This window comes from Polyodon spathula, chromosome 7, assembly GCF_017654505.1.
Source record: "Polyodon spathula isolate WHYD16114869_AA chromosome 7, ASM1765450v1, whole genome shotgun sequence".
Taxonomy (NCBI): domain Eukaryota; kingdom Metazoa; phylum Chordata; class Actinopteri; order Acipenseriformes; family Polyodontidae; genus Polyodon; species Polyodon spathula.
In genome coordinates this window covers 47881911-47898576 of record NC_054540.1, presented here as the reverse complement: position 1 = coordinate 47898576, position 16666 = coordinate 47881911, and the positions used below count along the sequence as shown (strand labels likewise).

The following is a 16666-nucleotide window of genomic DNA, read 5'->3' as shown; positions in this document are numbered from 1 at the left end:
TTCACCGATTTACAGATATCACATCTAATGATGTTCAAGCAAGCAGTATCTAAATCGTATAATTCAGTCTCGTCTTTTCTCTACACAGTAGCTGTCTGTTTCTGTGAAGCACAATGAAATACTATTGCAGGGTTTGCTGGAAAACCTTGAAAACTCACTGTATGCACTGTTTCATTCAAAAAAGCTGAATGCTGTGCAGACTCCCCCATCTTTTGGTCCATTTGTTTCCATAGTAACCATACCTGTTGATCAGTTAATGGTTATACTATCAGGCTAGTCTCCTGTGCATCATACACTTTCCCTGTAAACTTGTCATCTATTTTATTTTGACCACAAATACAGAACACTATAATATTTTAAAAGGCACCAGTGTTTTATTGTATTATCAATTTGTCCCCCACAATGTTGCCTACTCAAATATAAATGTAACACTACAGGCACATAATTGAAATATAGGCCTAAATTATATATATTTTTAAATATGCTGTTCTTACACGAATATTACTGCAATTCAATTACGATAAAATAGAAATATTGCCAGTTTTTACTGCTTTATAAAACGTATTGGCATTATCCCTGCTTGTCTTCAATATACCCAGTTATACAGCATTTACACGGTCCATTTTCTTCTCCTATAAAATATATTGGTAAACGCTGAAAAATCACACTTACCAGAAACATTGATAGGGATAACATGAGCCTGAACTGATCGCCCCAGACGCCACCTCGTTTTCTCTGGCGTTGGCAGCAGGAATGCTCTATTCCAGCTGGTATTTTTTTCTAGACTGTTGGGTAAGTTCAGCGGTGAGTCCTGTAGTCGGATACCTACAGTGGTCGTCTCATCCTCACACACCTGTTTCGTTGCTGGCTGCCAATGGAAAAAGACAGAATCCATAATAATGCTACATCTGTCACATCATTTTAGCCCCTGACAAGATCTCATATTCTCCATATGTCTTGAACGTCAAACCCTGAGTAGCACGGACTTAACCTGCTGATGCCTTCACTACATCCCTGTATATGTTAAATTGACTTGTTTCTCCCAGATTTACTGCTTCCTTACCATCAGTCCTAAATGTAATAACACTGTGGAAAGAATAAGTTACAATGGTTTACAAGTTTTAGGTATAAGGATCTGTCGGTGTAAAAGTGAAGAGTCAAAATAAAGTTAAGTGTGCTTTTATGTCCCTTTGCTTGCATTTCAAGGCTGTGTAGCTTGCACATATAAAAAGCCATAAATTACATGTGCTACGAAAATAAGTCCAGTAAGTCTTGCCTAATATACAGTGGTTTGCAGAAGTATTCACCCCCTGCAAAGTTTTCACATTTTGTTGGCACCTGAGCGTACGCTTTCAAATTAGACTTTACATATAGAATCGACACAAACTTCACCATGTTGATAAAGTTAAAAAATTCATATAAAATATAAATAAGATTTACAGATTCATCTCACTAAAAAAAAAGCTTGTCACTCTGAAGCCAACAATGACCTTGAGAGATCTGCAAAGTTCTATGTCTGAGATGGGAATCAGTGTTCACACATCAACAAGAAGCCGGTCCCTACACAAAGCTGGCCTGTATGGACAAGTGGCAAGAAAGAAACCATTACTCAAAAAGCCTCATCTTAAAACACGTATGTAGTTTGCAAAAAAGCATGTAGATGATACTGCAGACATGTGGAAAAAGGTTTTGTGGTCAGACGAGATAGAAAATTTTGGTCTAAATTCCAAGCGTTATGTCTGGCACAAGCCCCACACTGCCCTTCACCCAGTCAACACCATCCCAACTGTCAAGCACGGTGGTGGCAGCATCATGTTAAGAGCATGCTTCTCTTCAGCAGGGACTGGGAAGCTTGTCAGCATAGAGCGGAGAATGGATGGTGCAAAGTACAGGCGAATCCTTGAGAAAACCTGTCTGAGTTTGCCAAGACACACTGGAGTGGTTGAACAAGAAGAGAATTAATGTTCTTGAGTGGCCCAGTCAAAGTCTTGACTTGAATCCAATCGAAAATGTATGGCAAGACTTGAAGATTGCAGTCCATCGACGATCCCCAACAAACTTATCAGAACTGGAGCAATTTTTCCATGAAGAATGGGCAAAAATTTCACCAGCCTACTGTACAAATCTAGTCGAGACCTATCCAAAAAGACTGATAGCAGTAATTGCTGCAAAAGGTGCTTCTACCAAGTACTGACTTAAGGGGATGAATACTTATGCAATTAGTAAATTTCATTTTGTACATTTTCTTTGCAAGTTTTGCTGACATTTAACCTCCTCCTCATAGAACAGTGTTCAGTTTAACCACTACAGCTTTGAATAAAAAAAGTTTGTTTGAAAGACTGTGCACACACTATTTGTAATTCAACAAAATGTGACATCATTGGTAGGGGTGAATACTTCTGTAAACTACTGTATAGGTCTCGGGTTTTTATATATGAAAAATTCACACACCATTACAGTAAAGGTGATTTTTTTTTTTTTTTTTTTTTTAATTAGTGGTCGCCAATTATTTGTATTGTTTTCTCCCCAATTTAGTAAGGTCCAATTATTTTTAGGCTCAGCCCATCGCTACCACCCCTGCTCTGACTTGGGAGGGCGAAGACGAACACATGCTGTCCTGCAAAGCTTATGCCATCAGCCGCCTACTTCTGTACACACTGCAGACTCACCATGAGCCACTCAGAGCTATAGGGTCAGAGGAGAACGCAGCCCTGGGCAGCTTACAGGCAAGCCCGCAGGAGCCGGCCAGACCACAGGGGTCGTTGGTGCGTGGTGAGCCGAGGACACCCTGGCCGACCTAAACCCTCCCTCCTCCCAGGTGGCGCTTGGCCAATTGAGCTCTCGTCCTTGGTCAGCAAAGGAATAGTCTGGACTCGAACCAATGACGTCCAGACTATAGGGCACATTCCTGCACTCCATGCGGAGCGCTTTTACTGAATGCGCCACTCGGGAGCCCAATTTTTTTTTTTTTTTTTTTTTTTTTTTTTTTTTTTTTTTTAATGGCAATTTTTTTGAAGCTATTGTAGAAGAATATTAATTGAATGCTTCTTGCAGATAACATCATGTGTGCCTCTTTCATATACGAACGTACGATATCTTCGAAGTGATGGAAATACATACACTATTAGATAAGATTTACTGGAATTATTTTGCTAGCTACTATATGTAATTTAACAGCTATTGCCAGTAAAAGGGTTTATTTTATATATATATATATATATATATATATATATATATATATATATATATATATATATATATATATATATATATATATATATATATATATATATATATATATATATATAAAATGGAAAACTTTTCAACAAAAAGCAGTGAACACATACTATTGGAAAAAGTTAATGAAGATGACAATTGCTACAGGAATGCTGGTCACTTGGTGCTTTGGTAATCTGGAACATTCTATACACCACTGGAAGCCAGTGCAGCCCCACGTTTATTTTTCAAGAATCTTTGTTAACAGCAAGTCCTTGACCTTGGTCAAAAAAGCCTCCCCTTATGCAGAGTAAATCATTCAGTTCAATAAAGTGCACAGATGTCAGCCAACAAACAAACAGCTTCCTCAGTCCTTGTCTCAATCTGTCTACAAGTTCTTATTAATTAAACATACTAAAAAGCTGCTCAAGCGATAGCAATGTGAAAATGCCCAAGTTGTGAAGCCCCAAGAACTTTTGCAAATGCTTCAAAATGTTTTAGGAGGGGGGGTTGTTCTTACCAGAAAGACAAAGTCAGTCCTCTTGCTGGCGGTCTGTCTGTGTACGAGGTCCGGAGTGTCCCCTGAGTGGAGAGAGGAGCTGCAGCGGAAAGTCTGCCCTGCTACTCTACAGTCCGAATGCTGCTCTTCAAAGTCATCTAGGAAACAGAAAAGAGATTCACACATTAAAAGCAGCATTCTTGTTGCACAATTTCCCTCTCTGAAGACTAACTCTGTCACCCCTGGGCCATGTAAACACTAGTGAGATTAACATTTCACTTCTCACCGAGAAGCCCCCTCCCCTCCCCCTTTCATGGGTTTCCTATACGCTGACAGTTTCACACATTAACGTGCTCGGGAAAATATGGATGCCAAAGTCCTGATAGCTGGTTGCCTAGTGATGCTGGATGGAAGGAAACAATAGCACACAACTTGAGTAAACAAAAGCCCTATAACTCTCCAGGTCACTTCAGAAGACCTATATTTTAAATCAGCTTGGAAAAAAGAAGCCATTGCTCATGATTTTTTATATTTTTTGTATTATTCTAATAAAGGTGTGTCTGACTTGTGATTGGTTTTGGGACAAGGAAGCCGAGCAACACAGATATACCATAACCTGCAAAAGACAGTTATGTAAAAAATAAGTCTTTTGAAAATTAAATGGCCTGAGTTGATCTTTCAAGTTCGACAAAAGTTGTTTATAGTCGCATGTTGGGTGACCAGAAGACAGAAGCCATGGTTGTTTTAAAAATCCATGGTATGTTGCTTTTAAAGTGTTGCAGAACAGCCTGCAAAGTTTACAAGAAACATACTACAGCACATTACTTTTGCTGTGACCCATATCACAACGTAATAGTTTTAAACATATTTTGACATTTTTAACTCACACATCGTGCGTAATAAATAAACTGGGCAATACATTTCTCAATATTAACTTTGTGTTTGCCAGCAGAAAAAAAGCATTATCTTCTAAGGATCTCTGTAGTCAGATCTCTGTCCCTCTTGTAACATTGAGGGTTTTCTGTATCCACATTGCAATCAGAGCACCAACATTGTTGCAGGAGGGAGCATGAACTGGATACACTGCAGTGTTCAGAAGAAAAATAGTCTCTTTCTCCTAGCAAACATTCCCATGTAAAAGCTGAAAAGGTAGTTCCTTAGCTGATTTACCTATGGCGTGTGAACATAAAAATAGCAAAACAAGCAGGAATAGGTTGAAACAGTTTGTTGTGATAACACTGGGCACAGCAAAGGGAAAGTAATGTGACTTGCAGGCCCTGCAGGGGGTTCTGTAACACTTTAAAAGTTCCCGTGTTTTATGGTTAACCTTTTCCTGTCACTGGCACAGCACTTGTTTGAAGGTAGCAATTTTCTCTTCCTATTTATTAGTAAGTAAAAAGCCCTACCTATTGTGTGGAACATTTGATGCTAGTGTAAGGCTGTGTGAGGTTCTAATAGCTAAATACCTGAAGACAATTACAGTGTTTTGGCAGGAAAACTTAATAAAGTCTGAATAAGACTGCACCCACAAGAAAACAATCCACGCAGTAACAACATTCATTCTTTAATTTATACAGATGGCTAAAAAAACACCTTTATGGTGTTATTGTTTACCTTCAAGTCTGACAGGAATTTTCAAAAAACGTAACAACCAGTCTTAGCAGTGTGGCACTAATGAGATACAATTTCACCACTGAAAGGGCAATTGACACGTCTCTGGCTTGTGAAGATTCACTCATGCGCAATGATGCCCCAAATTCTTTTCATTAATAAACTCACGCAAACAAGAAGGGTTCTCAAATAGGTCAGCCCTCCCTACCACAATTCTCTAATCATGGGAACAATGATTGATGCAGAGATTTTTTTTTCTCTTGTGAATAGCTGTGAACTGCACTATAAAGTGAGTGACCTTTTGCTTATTGCTTATAAATAATCTGTGGGATAACCGAAAGTACCCCACAGGCAACAGTAAACCCAGACGTCAAGGAATGGTCAACCCCCTCCCACAAAAACATCCACTTACACCCTACTTGTTCGGTAAGCCAGAATTCACATCTTTAACGCATTATGTTAAGACTGTTAAGCCACCTGTCCTTTCCATAAGCATGTTATTCAAACCAAATTGCTCCTCTCAAGAGGTGGGGGTTCTGTCCTAGCCCCCTTTACATTACAGCCACTAACTAGAGAAAAACAAACAGAAAGGCATCCTCCTACCTTGCAGCAAGCTCTGCAGATTGAGTTGGGCTTCCTGGTGCAGCTCTTCCACACACGCTGGCCTACTCGAGGAGCTGAACACATTTACATGCTGTTGCCATGACGATTTGAAGTGGGCCGTTCTCTTGTTCTCCGAGTCCAAGCTAGTGGCAGCTGTAGAGAAATGGAATTTCAATATGTATAAGATGCATGATGCAAAGGCTTGCAGTAGGTAGAAAATGTAAATGTGCTGCATTGTGCATACATGGGCCCATGTGTTTTAGGCTTGCTCAGTATACAGAAGGGACAGTAGAAGTCAGTACAGGTATTGTTCAGGTTTTTAAAATCAAGTTCTTTTTTTGTATTCTGATGTTTAACTGTTACTCAGTGAGTTTTTGTGTACCAAACAAACCTCCCCCACGTTAAAACAACAAGAACACTAAAGTTTATTTTGCAACTAAAACAGAAGAGCAACTCTGGTTAAAGCACCTTAACACAGAAAATAAAGCAGGAAAACCCAATATTTGGGTAATTAACTGCTTTCAAACAACAAAAAGAACAGTGAAACAAAACTTTGAAAAATATGATTTAAAGCTAGTTTGACTGAATGAGCACTACTGTACATTGTTTGGTATTCATGAAACTTGATGTGGATGGACAGGTTAACTCTTGTCAAAAAGAAACCAGCAATCGCCAGAATTTCATGAATATTAAGTTTTATTTATTTATTTATTTAATCAATAATTCAGATCTATTGGTCCAGCTAACTTTGGCTCCTATGTCAATTACCGATACAGTACTTTGAAGGAGGGTGAATTTCTCTGACTAAGAACATTCCACAGTAACAGGTGGCTTCCTAAACCAACTATCAATTTACAGGTAAATATACACAATATCCACTTTACTTCAACCACTAAAGGGACTCTCCATGGTCTTAATTAAGTGTCCCAAAAGTGGTTTTCTAACAAAGAGATTGGTTTTGATGTGAAGCTGTGCTGGATATGAGGGAGACTGTATTGCTGTATTTCCAGTGGCTTGTTGGACGGACGTAATAGAGGGCAGGGGGCTTGATACGCTAATGCCCTTGGTCTATTTTGTTGTAGGCATCACTCTTGTGCTAGCCCAAGTGTGAGGAGATCAAAGGACCAGACACCATTGGTGACTGGCTCCTCCTATTGTGTTCTAGGACATTTTCTATGAAGTTATTAGAACACAGCCAATGCAATACACAATAGAAACCTCCTTTACTAATATTGTCATACCTTATTTGGTTGGCCAAATAACTTTGAAGGTGCAACAATCTGTGTCAACATTTCCCCCTTGCTTTAACTAGAACCCATTAGCCCATGAAAAGCATTCCTTAGTAGATGGCTTTTCTGGTTGTGTCCACACCACATACCGATCTGATAAAGAACAGGCCGGAGTGTTGAAAGATGAAACCACAAGTGGTTATTGAGAAATCCATGATGGCTGCACTATTTATTGACAATACTGATCCAATTATGCAGTACCTCATTCCAGATGTCTAAAAGGCTATTTATCTCACATAGTGTTGTATTGATATGTACCAAATTGCAACCATCAGGCAGGCTATAACCAACACCCATTTGTTAGTAGAAATTATCAGCAGATCATGTTGGGGTGACACTGCAGAGATTTTTCTTCTTAAAGTAAAAGCCCCTTATAAAATTTTCCACAGAAAATGTGTATGGTAATTTTGCAGTTGAGCCATGCTTTTTATACTATGTATTTGTCATAGTTTATAACAATATTATTTACCATACCTCAATGCCATGCCTTCATGATCCTTTATTACAGTGTTTCTCAACCCTGGTCCCACTGTGGCTGCTGGTTTTCAACTGAGCTCTCAATTACTTAACTAAACCCATAATTAAACTGATAATTTGCTTAATTAGACCTTTTTAATTGTTTTCAGCTGTTAGACATTTGCAGAGTACAAGTTACTTATAAACTGTTATAGCTAACTTGAAATGTGCAACCTTTAAGAGCTGAAAACAATTAAAAAGGTCTAATTAAGCAAATTATCAGTTCAACTAAGGGTCTAGTTAAGTAATTGAGAGCTCAGTTGGAGTGAAAACCAGCAGGCACAGTGAGCCCCCAGGACCAGGGTTGAGAAACACTGCTTTATTATACTTTGAAGGCATGTTTTTAAAGTACTGTATACATTTACAGGTCAAGACTAAAAATCGCTTTTCTGGTTGTGATTGAATAGCATCACAACCCAAGCTGTTGTCGACAGGAAAGAGACCCAGAGACAGAAAGCTGCAGTTAAAGCTCAGTTGTGCTCATTTATTAAACAAACACACAAAATAATACTGACTACAAACATTGGCCATTCGCCCATGCTTTTACACATGTGGCCACCGCACAATTAGCGCCAATTACCTATTCATGGAATGGCCACACCTGTGATTGCTGGCAAGGATCGATTTAACCCCATCCTTGCCCCCCAACCCCCGCGCCCTCACACACACGCTATTTACAGCAGCAGGGCTTCTGCCCTGTCACTTAAGTCTTTGATTTATTTTTTTGTATGTAAAAAAAAAAAAGGAGACAGTTTTAAATGTTTTTTATACTTCAATACTTAGACACTATCTGCATCCACAGATTTACAATACAATTTCCAATACATAGAATTCAACAGCCCAGGCAATCATGTGTAAGAACTGTGATACAGTGGCCCACAGCCAGAGTATGTAGAAAAACTTCATTAGCGTAGGGTTTCCCAGTCCTGGTCCTGGGGGGACCCCTGTGTCTGCTGGTTTGCATTCCAACTGAGTTCTCAATTACTTACTTGACCCCTTAATTGAACTATTCATTAGTTTAAATGAGACCTTTTTAATTGTTTTCAGCTTTAAAACAGTTGGAGATTTTACGTTAACTATACAATTTAAATTGAAATCGATGGATATAGGCTAAAATAATAGCTTGAAAATAGTAAAAGTTGCATTAAGCCAAGCCAAGTTAGCACTAACCAAAAGACAATATTGTACATATCACAATACTGCAGCAGTGCATTTTAATTACCATTCATTTAGTCTAAATATTTATCTTTTTAAGAAGGTGCCACATTTTCAATGACCAAAAAGTTAATTTGTGGAGAGGTGTTTTGTTTTGTTTTTGTTTGGTTTTTTTTTTAAGGCAAGCCTGCACCACAACAAATATTGGGTCTGATTTTAAAAGCTTACTTCAAAGTGTACATGACAAAAACAACCTCTCAAATAACCTAAACTCCCTTGAATTAAATACCTGTGATTATTTCCAGAAAAAAAAAAAAACTATTTTGTTTGAACTTATGTTTGATTAGACATTTTTTCTGATCATTTAGATAACTAAAAATTGTGATCTTATCAAAATAAAACACTTGCAGTCACCAAGGTCTTACAGCAGGTGGCAGCAGCGAGTCCAGGCTGAGCTATCAAACACTTCTCTTTCCTGCTCTGATGTCACTGCAGCTACAGCAGTGGCAAATCTCTTTGTACAGAGAGGCGTGAACATTAGGGACAGCACTGTGCTCCCAGACACCACAGCCGTGCATTATATCAATTCAAAGAAATACCCTGTCTGCTAAGAAATAAATAATAATCAACATTTTTAAAAGTATTAACTGTGTGTCCTCTGGCATTCTCTTTTGCTTTTTCTGCTTAGATCACTGAAGTTTGAAAAACTACCACTCGGGATGTGCGTCTGTAATTGGTGTCCCTCCAACCTGTGATTTTGTACATAGAGTTTCAAGGCACATTTTCTCTGGAACAGATGATATGCGAATGATAGAGAATACACGTTATAGAACATTAAACAGGAGAGAAATGAAATCCCCTTATGGTATGAAGTCTCTTTAGGGTACCCCTTTCATAAAAAAACTTCTCTAAAGCATCAATAGCATTCTAAAGGAATTTTGTCTTTCTTATGGGTGATTCAATAGATATGAAACATGCTGTGGAAATGCTTAGGAATGTTTTGTTTTACAGAAATGTCTATTTTATAATCTACAGCCATGTCTATAATATTCTACAGAAATTTGTAGAATGTCAGTAGACATATTTAGGAACATTCTTTCTATAGAATCAAATAGATTGGTATTATTCTACAGGCTTAATCTATGTGTACATATTTCTACTGATTTCTTTAGTTTCTATATATTTATTTTGTTTGGAATTGATGTATACACTACCTATAGATTTCTATATGTTTTTTAATGAAATTCAACACTACAGTGAGAATAAAAATATATGACCTGTGTATTGTGTCACCCAAAACCACAAGACCAAGTGTGTTGAATGGGTGTGCCCAAAGATAGGCAATGACAAGCAGTAAGTCTGGGCAGGGACTCTCCACTCTAAATTTCTTCACAAATATTGATTCTCAACCAAGGCTTTGTACAAAACAAGCTGTACATCACCATTCATTTAAAAAAGAACCCAGATAAAACATTATAAAACTTGATTTGATTCAAAACTAAAGCATGCACACAGCAGAGGTGCGCAACCTCCGGCCCCCGTTTATAAACGAGAGCGTCATGCTGCTCAACATGGGTCTGCAAACCAAGCTCCATCTCCACTCGCAAAATACTGTGTTGTGTGTTTGGGTCACAGATTATGTATCTTGAGAAATGTTTTTTGTCAAACAAATCGCAATGTGAAAACAAGGGTTTAGAAACCACAGTAACCTTGAATTAGAAAAGCAATACTTTAGTGAGATCTGAATATACAAATGTGAAAGAGTGTGTGAACAGCAACCATTCTGAAGCACAAGCTATATATACACACACACACACTTTGTTTTTTAACTGAAAATGTGCTAAAAAATAGGAGCTAATTGGAACACTAAAAGAAAAAAATGGAGAACTTGCTTTTACTTTTCCATTAAGACCGGCATGACTCAGGTCACTTTTATATTAAACTCTGTACAAATCAGATGAGTGGCAGCAGGAGTGTCAAGCATCTACACTCATTAGCTTCTTCCTAAAGGTCTTCTATCCTGACCATTGCAACTCAGGCCCAACTTTATAAAGGGGAAAAACCGACCGACAAAAAGCCATGTAATGTGCGTGTTCAGTACGGCCGCACTCATCGTCAAAATAACGACTTATTTTATAAGACTAATTAGGTAAAGCAGGCGATTCCGCAATCAACCAATTTAAATACCCCTCACCACAATTAGCGGTGGAGAATTACACACCTCTCAGAATAAATAGCGGGTTTGGGTCAACCCTGCGTGTGCAGGCTACACATTCCAAAAAAAAATGAATGGCACACAAAGACCTCAGCCTGGTACTAGCCATGGTAACGAGGCTGCTCAGAAGCGAAAACTGAAATTTACCAATATGGAAATAGAGATTTTGGTACAAGCAGTACTTAACACATGAAGATGTGTTACAAGCTCGAAATACATCACCAGGACAAATGAATAAAATATGGAATGTGCGGTGGCTTCTTAATAAACAAATGTACCACCTCAGGGTTTGTAGTAGGTTGCTTATACATTACGACGCATCATCCAGCATATTAGTTCAACTTCTTATTTTGTATAGAATAATTCCAGGCATATAGACTTTTCAAACTTCAGAAACAATACGTTTTATTTACTTACATCCATGGCAGTCAAACGGGTGGATAATCCTTCCATTGTAGAGCAGTATGTCCAACAACAATAACTCCATACAGCTGCATACAAACAGTCTTTAGTTTAACTACGACTTATATCTTCTTAAAGTCTTATGCAATTACAACTCTCCTATTTCTTTTGTTTGTCTGTATTTCTTACTCTATGTATGATTTTAAAGCATATCTGTATGGTATATACAGCATGGTCAAAAAACTGTACTTGCTCTAGCTACAAACTAGCAAAACTGCCTGAACCAGTATTGTTAAATAACAGAATGCCATATTACAAAAAAAATAATTCTGTAGGCATTACTAAAATAACGGTGGAGGATGAGCCCTCATTGTATATGAGACTTTTTCTTTCGTGCGCCTTGGAATATCGTTCCATCTTTTCTTAATCTCCTCCACAATTATTTTGCCTACACTGTAGAAGTAAAGGCTCTTGTTAGAACCTTGCTTTACCAGTATGGGGAGACCTGTTTAGTTGCTTCTAAAAACCTTTTTTCATGGGTTCTAATTCTCTATTTGCAGACTTTCTGTTCCAAACTGACTTGATCAGAAGGGTTAAAAAATGAGCTCTTTGCAAAATGTTATTAAATGTTTCTTTGTCCTTGAAAATGATGTCTCCTTCTTGCTGCATCCCACACTGCTTTTTATATAGCCTACTTCTGGACCTTGGCAAATTAACACCTGCTTTTCAGAATTCTTAAAATAATCACGCAAATATGAGGCCCCCAATTACCAGCAGCTTTAATAAATTAGACGGAATATTTAATAGACCTCATTTGCAAAATCCCCTCGCAATTTTAGCGGTTTCGTTCAGAAACGCCCCATAATTACATACGCATATACAGAATTACATATGCATCAAGGTCTAAAGCGCACAAAGCCACTGCCCCCACAAATAATGTCTTAATTGCGTGTTTATGCCAATGCGTGTGTTTTATAAATCCCATCCAAGAATTCAGAGCGCTCAGCGTCCGTTTTATGGTCGTAAAACTTGCAAAACCCTTTTATGAATCTGGGCCTCAGTGTCCTGATTATCACAATGCTTGCTCAAGAGTTGAGGGTGTCCTCCTTTTAAAAAGGAGAAGTGACCGTACTGTCTCATGTTCCTTGTTACATGTTGTGACTCATTACTCAAAAGAATAATTCAGAATAGTCATTTTCTGAAAACAACACTTTTCAGGACTACTTACAGGATTCAGAACTGTTAACCCTACTGTATATCTTAGTGCTGCTTTACACATATTCACACTTTCCTGAACCCATAGATCACTTGTGCATACGAATCCAGCCTGTGATAAATCTGGTTTATAGACAAAATGAAGAATACATATTCTTTCCTGACTTTTTATAGTTTATTTACTTTTCAAGATGCACAGTACCTTGTTGTCTTAATCATACTGGGATTGTATAAAATAACACCTGCAATGTTCACTGTGTATCAGTTGGAGAGGGGCACAGTGGTTCAAGAATTCATCTAAGGATTGTGATTGACTTTTGTTAGTGATGGTGAAAGACATCAGTTTAGTAGGTGCACTACCCTCTAACAAATATTGATCTGACAGACAGATGGTGCTTAATCCTGAATCAGCACCATTCCTGGCTTAACTCTCCCATGAGGGCAGTCTAAATTTGCAATTCGTCTTTCCAATAGAGGCAAGACCGCCCCCAAATTAAGCAGACTTCTGGTCTTCACAAGTTTAAGATACTATTGCTAGGGCCTGGTACTTTAGTGAGCCACGCTATTTGATAATGAGATGTATAATATCTCAAAAACAGGTCTCAAGTGCAGACTGAAGTCATTATACTAAGAATTGCACACAACGTAGGGCAGTTTTCACATCCGCAAAAAAACAAACAGAAATAAAATGTTGCCTGTATAGTTTTCTCCTTTCAAAAAGAAATGTGTACTTTTTAAAATAGCCCCGGTGTTATGATAGCTGGTCATACTTTTGATGAATGTGTTTCCGTGATGCTGTTAGAAATGCTTACAAGCAGCTCCCACAATCAGCGGCCTTGATCAGCTCGGCCAACTATCATGAACCATGTGTATCTTATAGCAAGTACATGACTCTGCAGTCTGTGTATTGAATCCATTCAGTTCTTTGGAAAATGCCTTGATGTTGTGGTGTGATGAAGAGCTTTATATTTTAAAGTTGTTGTTGTTATTCAAAAGCTGGTTCTCCAACACCTGCCACACCCTGGTTGCTGTTGTTTTGCCTCTTTGGTGGGGAGTCAGTGAATAGTACATTTAACTAACTGACTGCCTGTCAGGGTGTTTATTAGAGGTGTGTCAATACTCAAAACATCTTAAAGGGAATTACTCAGAAAATAGAAGTTGTTGGGTATTAATGAAATGGAATAAAACACGTTAATTACTCAATCCGTAAAAATCTCAAAGTGGGATTTTATTTAACCTGTCATGATCAAACTAACTAAAAACACTCATACTGTAACTGCAATTATCACTTTGCTTGTTTCCTTAGAAATGCATTATCCCTGCAGTGAATTGTGGGATTGTAGTCCTGGACAAGACCTCCGATTAACCCATATCCCAGAATGCATATCTGTAACTCTTAACTTGAGCCTAATGAAAGGTCATGTGTACGTGATGAATCAGTTGCATTTGCTAGTTTCGTGACACATTTTCATTGTCAGTTTGTGATGAACTGGTATACTGATAATACATTACAATGATACCATATCCACAGAGGGTGTAGTTAAAGTGTAGTTAGACTATAGTCCGAATCACTATAGACCAGTCTAAATAACTTTTAATCTAATATAGTTACTTGTAATTCAGTTTAGGTATTGAACATTGCTTCCTTTCATTGTATGATGACATCTTAAAAAAACAAAACTGTATGTGAACTTTGTGAGTAACACGCACACCTAAGAATGAGGTCGCTCTCAACAAAGGAAGTGAAATCCTGGCATTAGCCAAACCATGTGTATTGTAATTTCTTACAGTTTTACCAAGTTACATGACAGCCTCCTATGCTAATCAACAACAATCTTAGGAAAAAAGTGAAAGGTGCAAAAACAAATCTGTTATTCCCTGATAAAAGTTTATTCAAAATGTATAAATGTACTATAAAAAGGTACTTTTCTGGGCTTCAAAATATTTTCTACGCTTTTACTATGAGAAACTTTTATAATGGTTAAGCTAAATGCATTTCATAATTAAAAAGTCCTTTTAAAAATTGCACGCATGTACAAGAATGCTGTTCAGTTCACGATCAGTTACACTATCACAGTGATAAATCATATCTACAGTGCACTTTCATACATGTCTCAAATGTCTAGCATTGAAAGAAACACATGCTATTGTAAACATGTATGTATTTCTAAAACATATCTATGGTTTTGTTCCTGTCAATAACCAATCAGCTGCTTCCCCTATTGACTGACATGCTTTCAGGCAGTAACATGTTATCATCCAGAAGACACTGCTGAGGTGAAATGACCCAGGAAGTTCAAGTGTAAAGTATTTCCTGTGAAATAAGACAGAGAGCAATGAAAGCTCCTTTAACCTAAAGTAGTAACAGATATCATGCTTTAAAATGAAGAAAGTTTGATACAAAAGGGTTAAACAAAAGGGTTCAAGGCTCTCGTATTACTTCATATATTCAGACAGAAGTTATGCAAGTTTTGCACAACACCAAATCGTAACACTTAAATGTCCAAGCCAGTTTCACATCCAGGGATGCGCGTTATCTGTAAACTCTTAGTATATGTTACACATTTATTCAGCTAGAAAATAGTTTTACAATGCTCTCTCCATAACCATGTACAGCGAATAACTCTTGATGTGATCACGTTTGTGTCAATTCACTTTGATCACTTAAAGCTGTTCGTTCAATAAAGTGAGGCAATTCAGCAGTTGTACTTGTCTGAAGAAACAACAATCACAAAATACAAAAAAAGTATTTTACATACAGCTGCACGCCATGTTATACAGCTAGAGCAGTGATATGGTTATGTTTTGTACTGGTTAGTGAATAAAGTTTTTGGTGGTTTATGCTTTTGTTTAAGTTGATAAACTTTACGGTTCAGAGGCTGCCTCAATGCACACTTTGCATTTTGTGGTTTTTGCTCATCAGCTGTGTTTGAGGTACATACATTTTGAAATTCAAGAACACAATGGCTTGGTTTACATGCAGTTTAAATTTATAACTAAATTGTTTACATCATGATGGACTTAAACTTGTTTTCAAAGGGTGTGTTTCATTACATGCAACGCTTTATTTTGCTTTGACAAAACCACAGTTAACCTTAGGCCCTGCCGCTTAGCCTCACCCAACAAATCTTGCCTGACTAACTGTTAGTCAGTGAACCCTGAATGCCTCCGTCCTGTCACAGGGTTAAACACTCAATTTAGCAAATGTAATCCTATCCATTAGCAGACTGATACATTCCCCAATGCTGACCACCTGTCAGCTTTAGTACTTAATTAAGTAGCACTCAAACACTCTAATACCAAATCCTATTAATGCAGCGCAAGCGCATGTGAATAATAATTTCAAGGGCTGCTCTGAAGGGTGAAGACAATGTTTTGAATGCATCACTGTTTAATATCATGGCAACTAGAATGATCATGAATGTCTGGAGTAAACTATATAATAGGGGTGGTGTCTTGTACTTTTGAAACAAATAAATACAACTACTGTAAATACTGCTCGCACAAACATTGGCTGGACTTTTTTCGGAGGAAGACGGACATCCAGTTTCCATGTCCCCAAAGATTATGATACTCTCAGTAACTAAAGGAGCCCCTTAGCAAGTTTCAACACAATAGGGCAAGTTGTTTTCTAGATTCTATATAGGGCCTTATTTTCAAAGCCTTTCCTCCATCCTTTAATTGAACTCCTAGTTTATTAAATGAGAAAAAAAAAAAAAATCATGTTCATGTTTTGTAAAATGAACAGTGGTTTGCGAAAGTATTGACCCCCCTTGGCATTTTTCCTATTTTGTTGCCTTACAACCTGGAATTAAAATGGATTTTTATTTGGATTTCATGTTATGGACATACACAAAATAGTTCAAATTGGTGAAGTGAAATAAAAAAAAATAACTTGTTTAAAAAAATTATAGAAAATAAATAACGGAAAAGTGGTGCGTGCAT

The 16666-nt window shown here is 37.7% G+C and overlaps 1 protein-coding gene across 3 annotated transcripts in view; it reads right to left on the bottom strand.

The window, feature by feature from the left end:
* LOC121318700 (NHS-like protein 2) overlaps window positions 1-16666 on the bottom strand; it is a 40874-nt gene that overhangs the window by 8891 nt on the left and 15317 nt on the right. For 2 of the 3 annotated variants that reach the window (XM_041255653.1, XM_041255654.1), the window contains exons 2-4: window positions 5930-6082; window positions 3737-3873; window positions 673-868 (exon numbers count right to left, since the gene is read on the bottom strand). In XM_041255653.1, coding sequence (XP_041111587.1) covers window positions 673-868; window positions 3737-3873; window positions 5930-6082 — 486 coding nt within the window. Of the gene's footprint in view, window positions 1-158; window positions 243-672; window positions 869-3736; window positions 3874-5929; window positions 6083-16666 lie in introns of those variants that run through there. The other variant, XM_041255655.1, reaches the window with a different exon arrangement.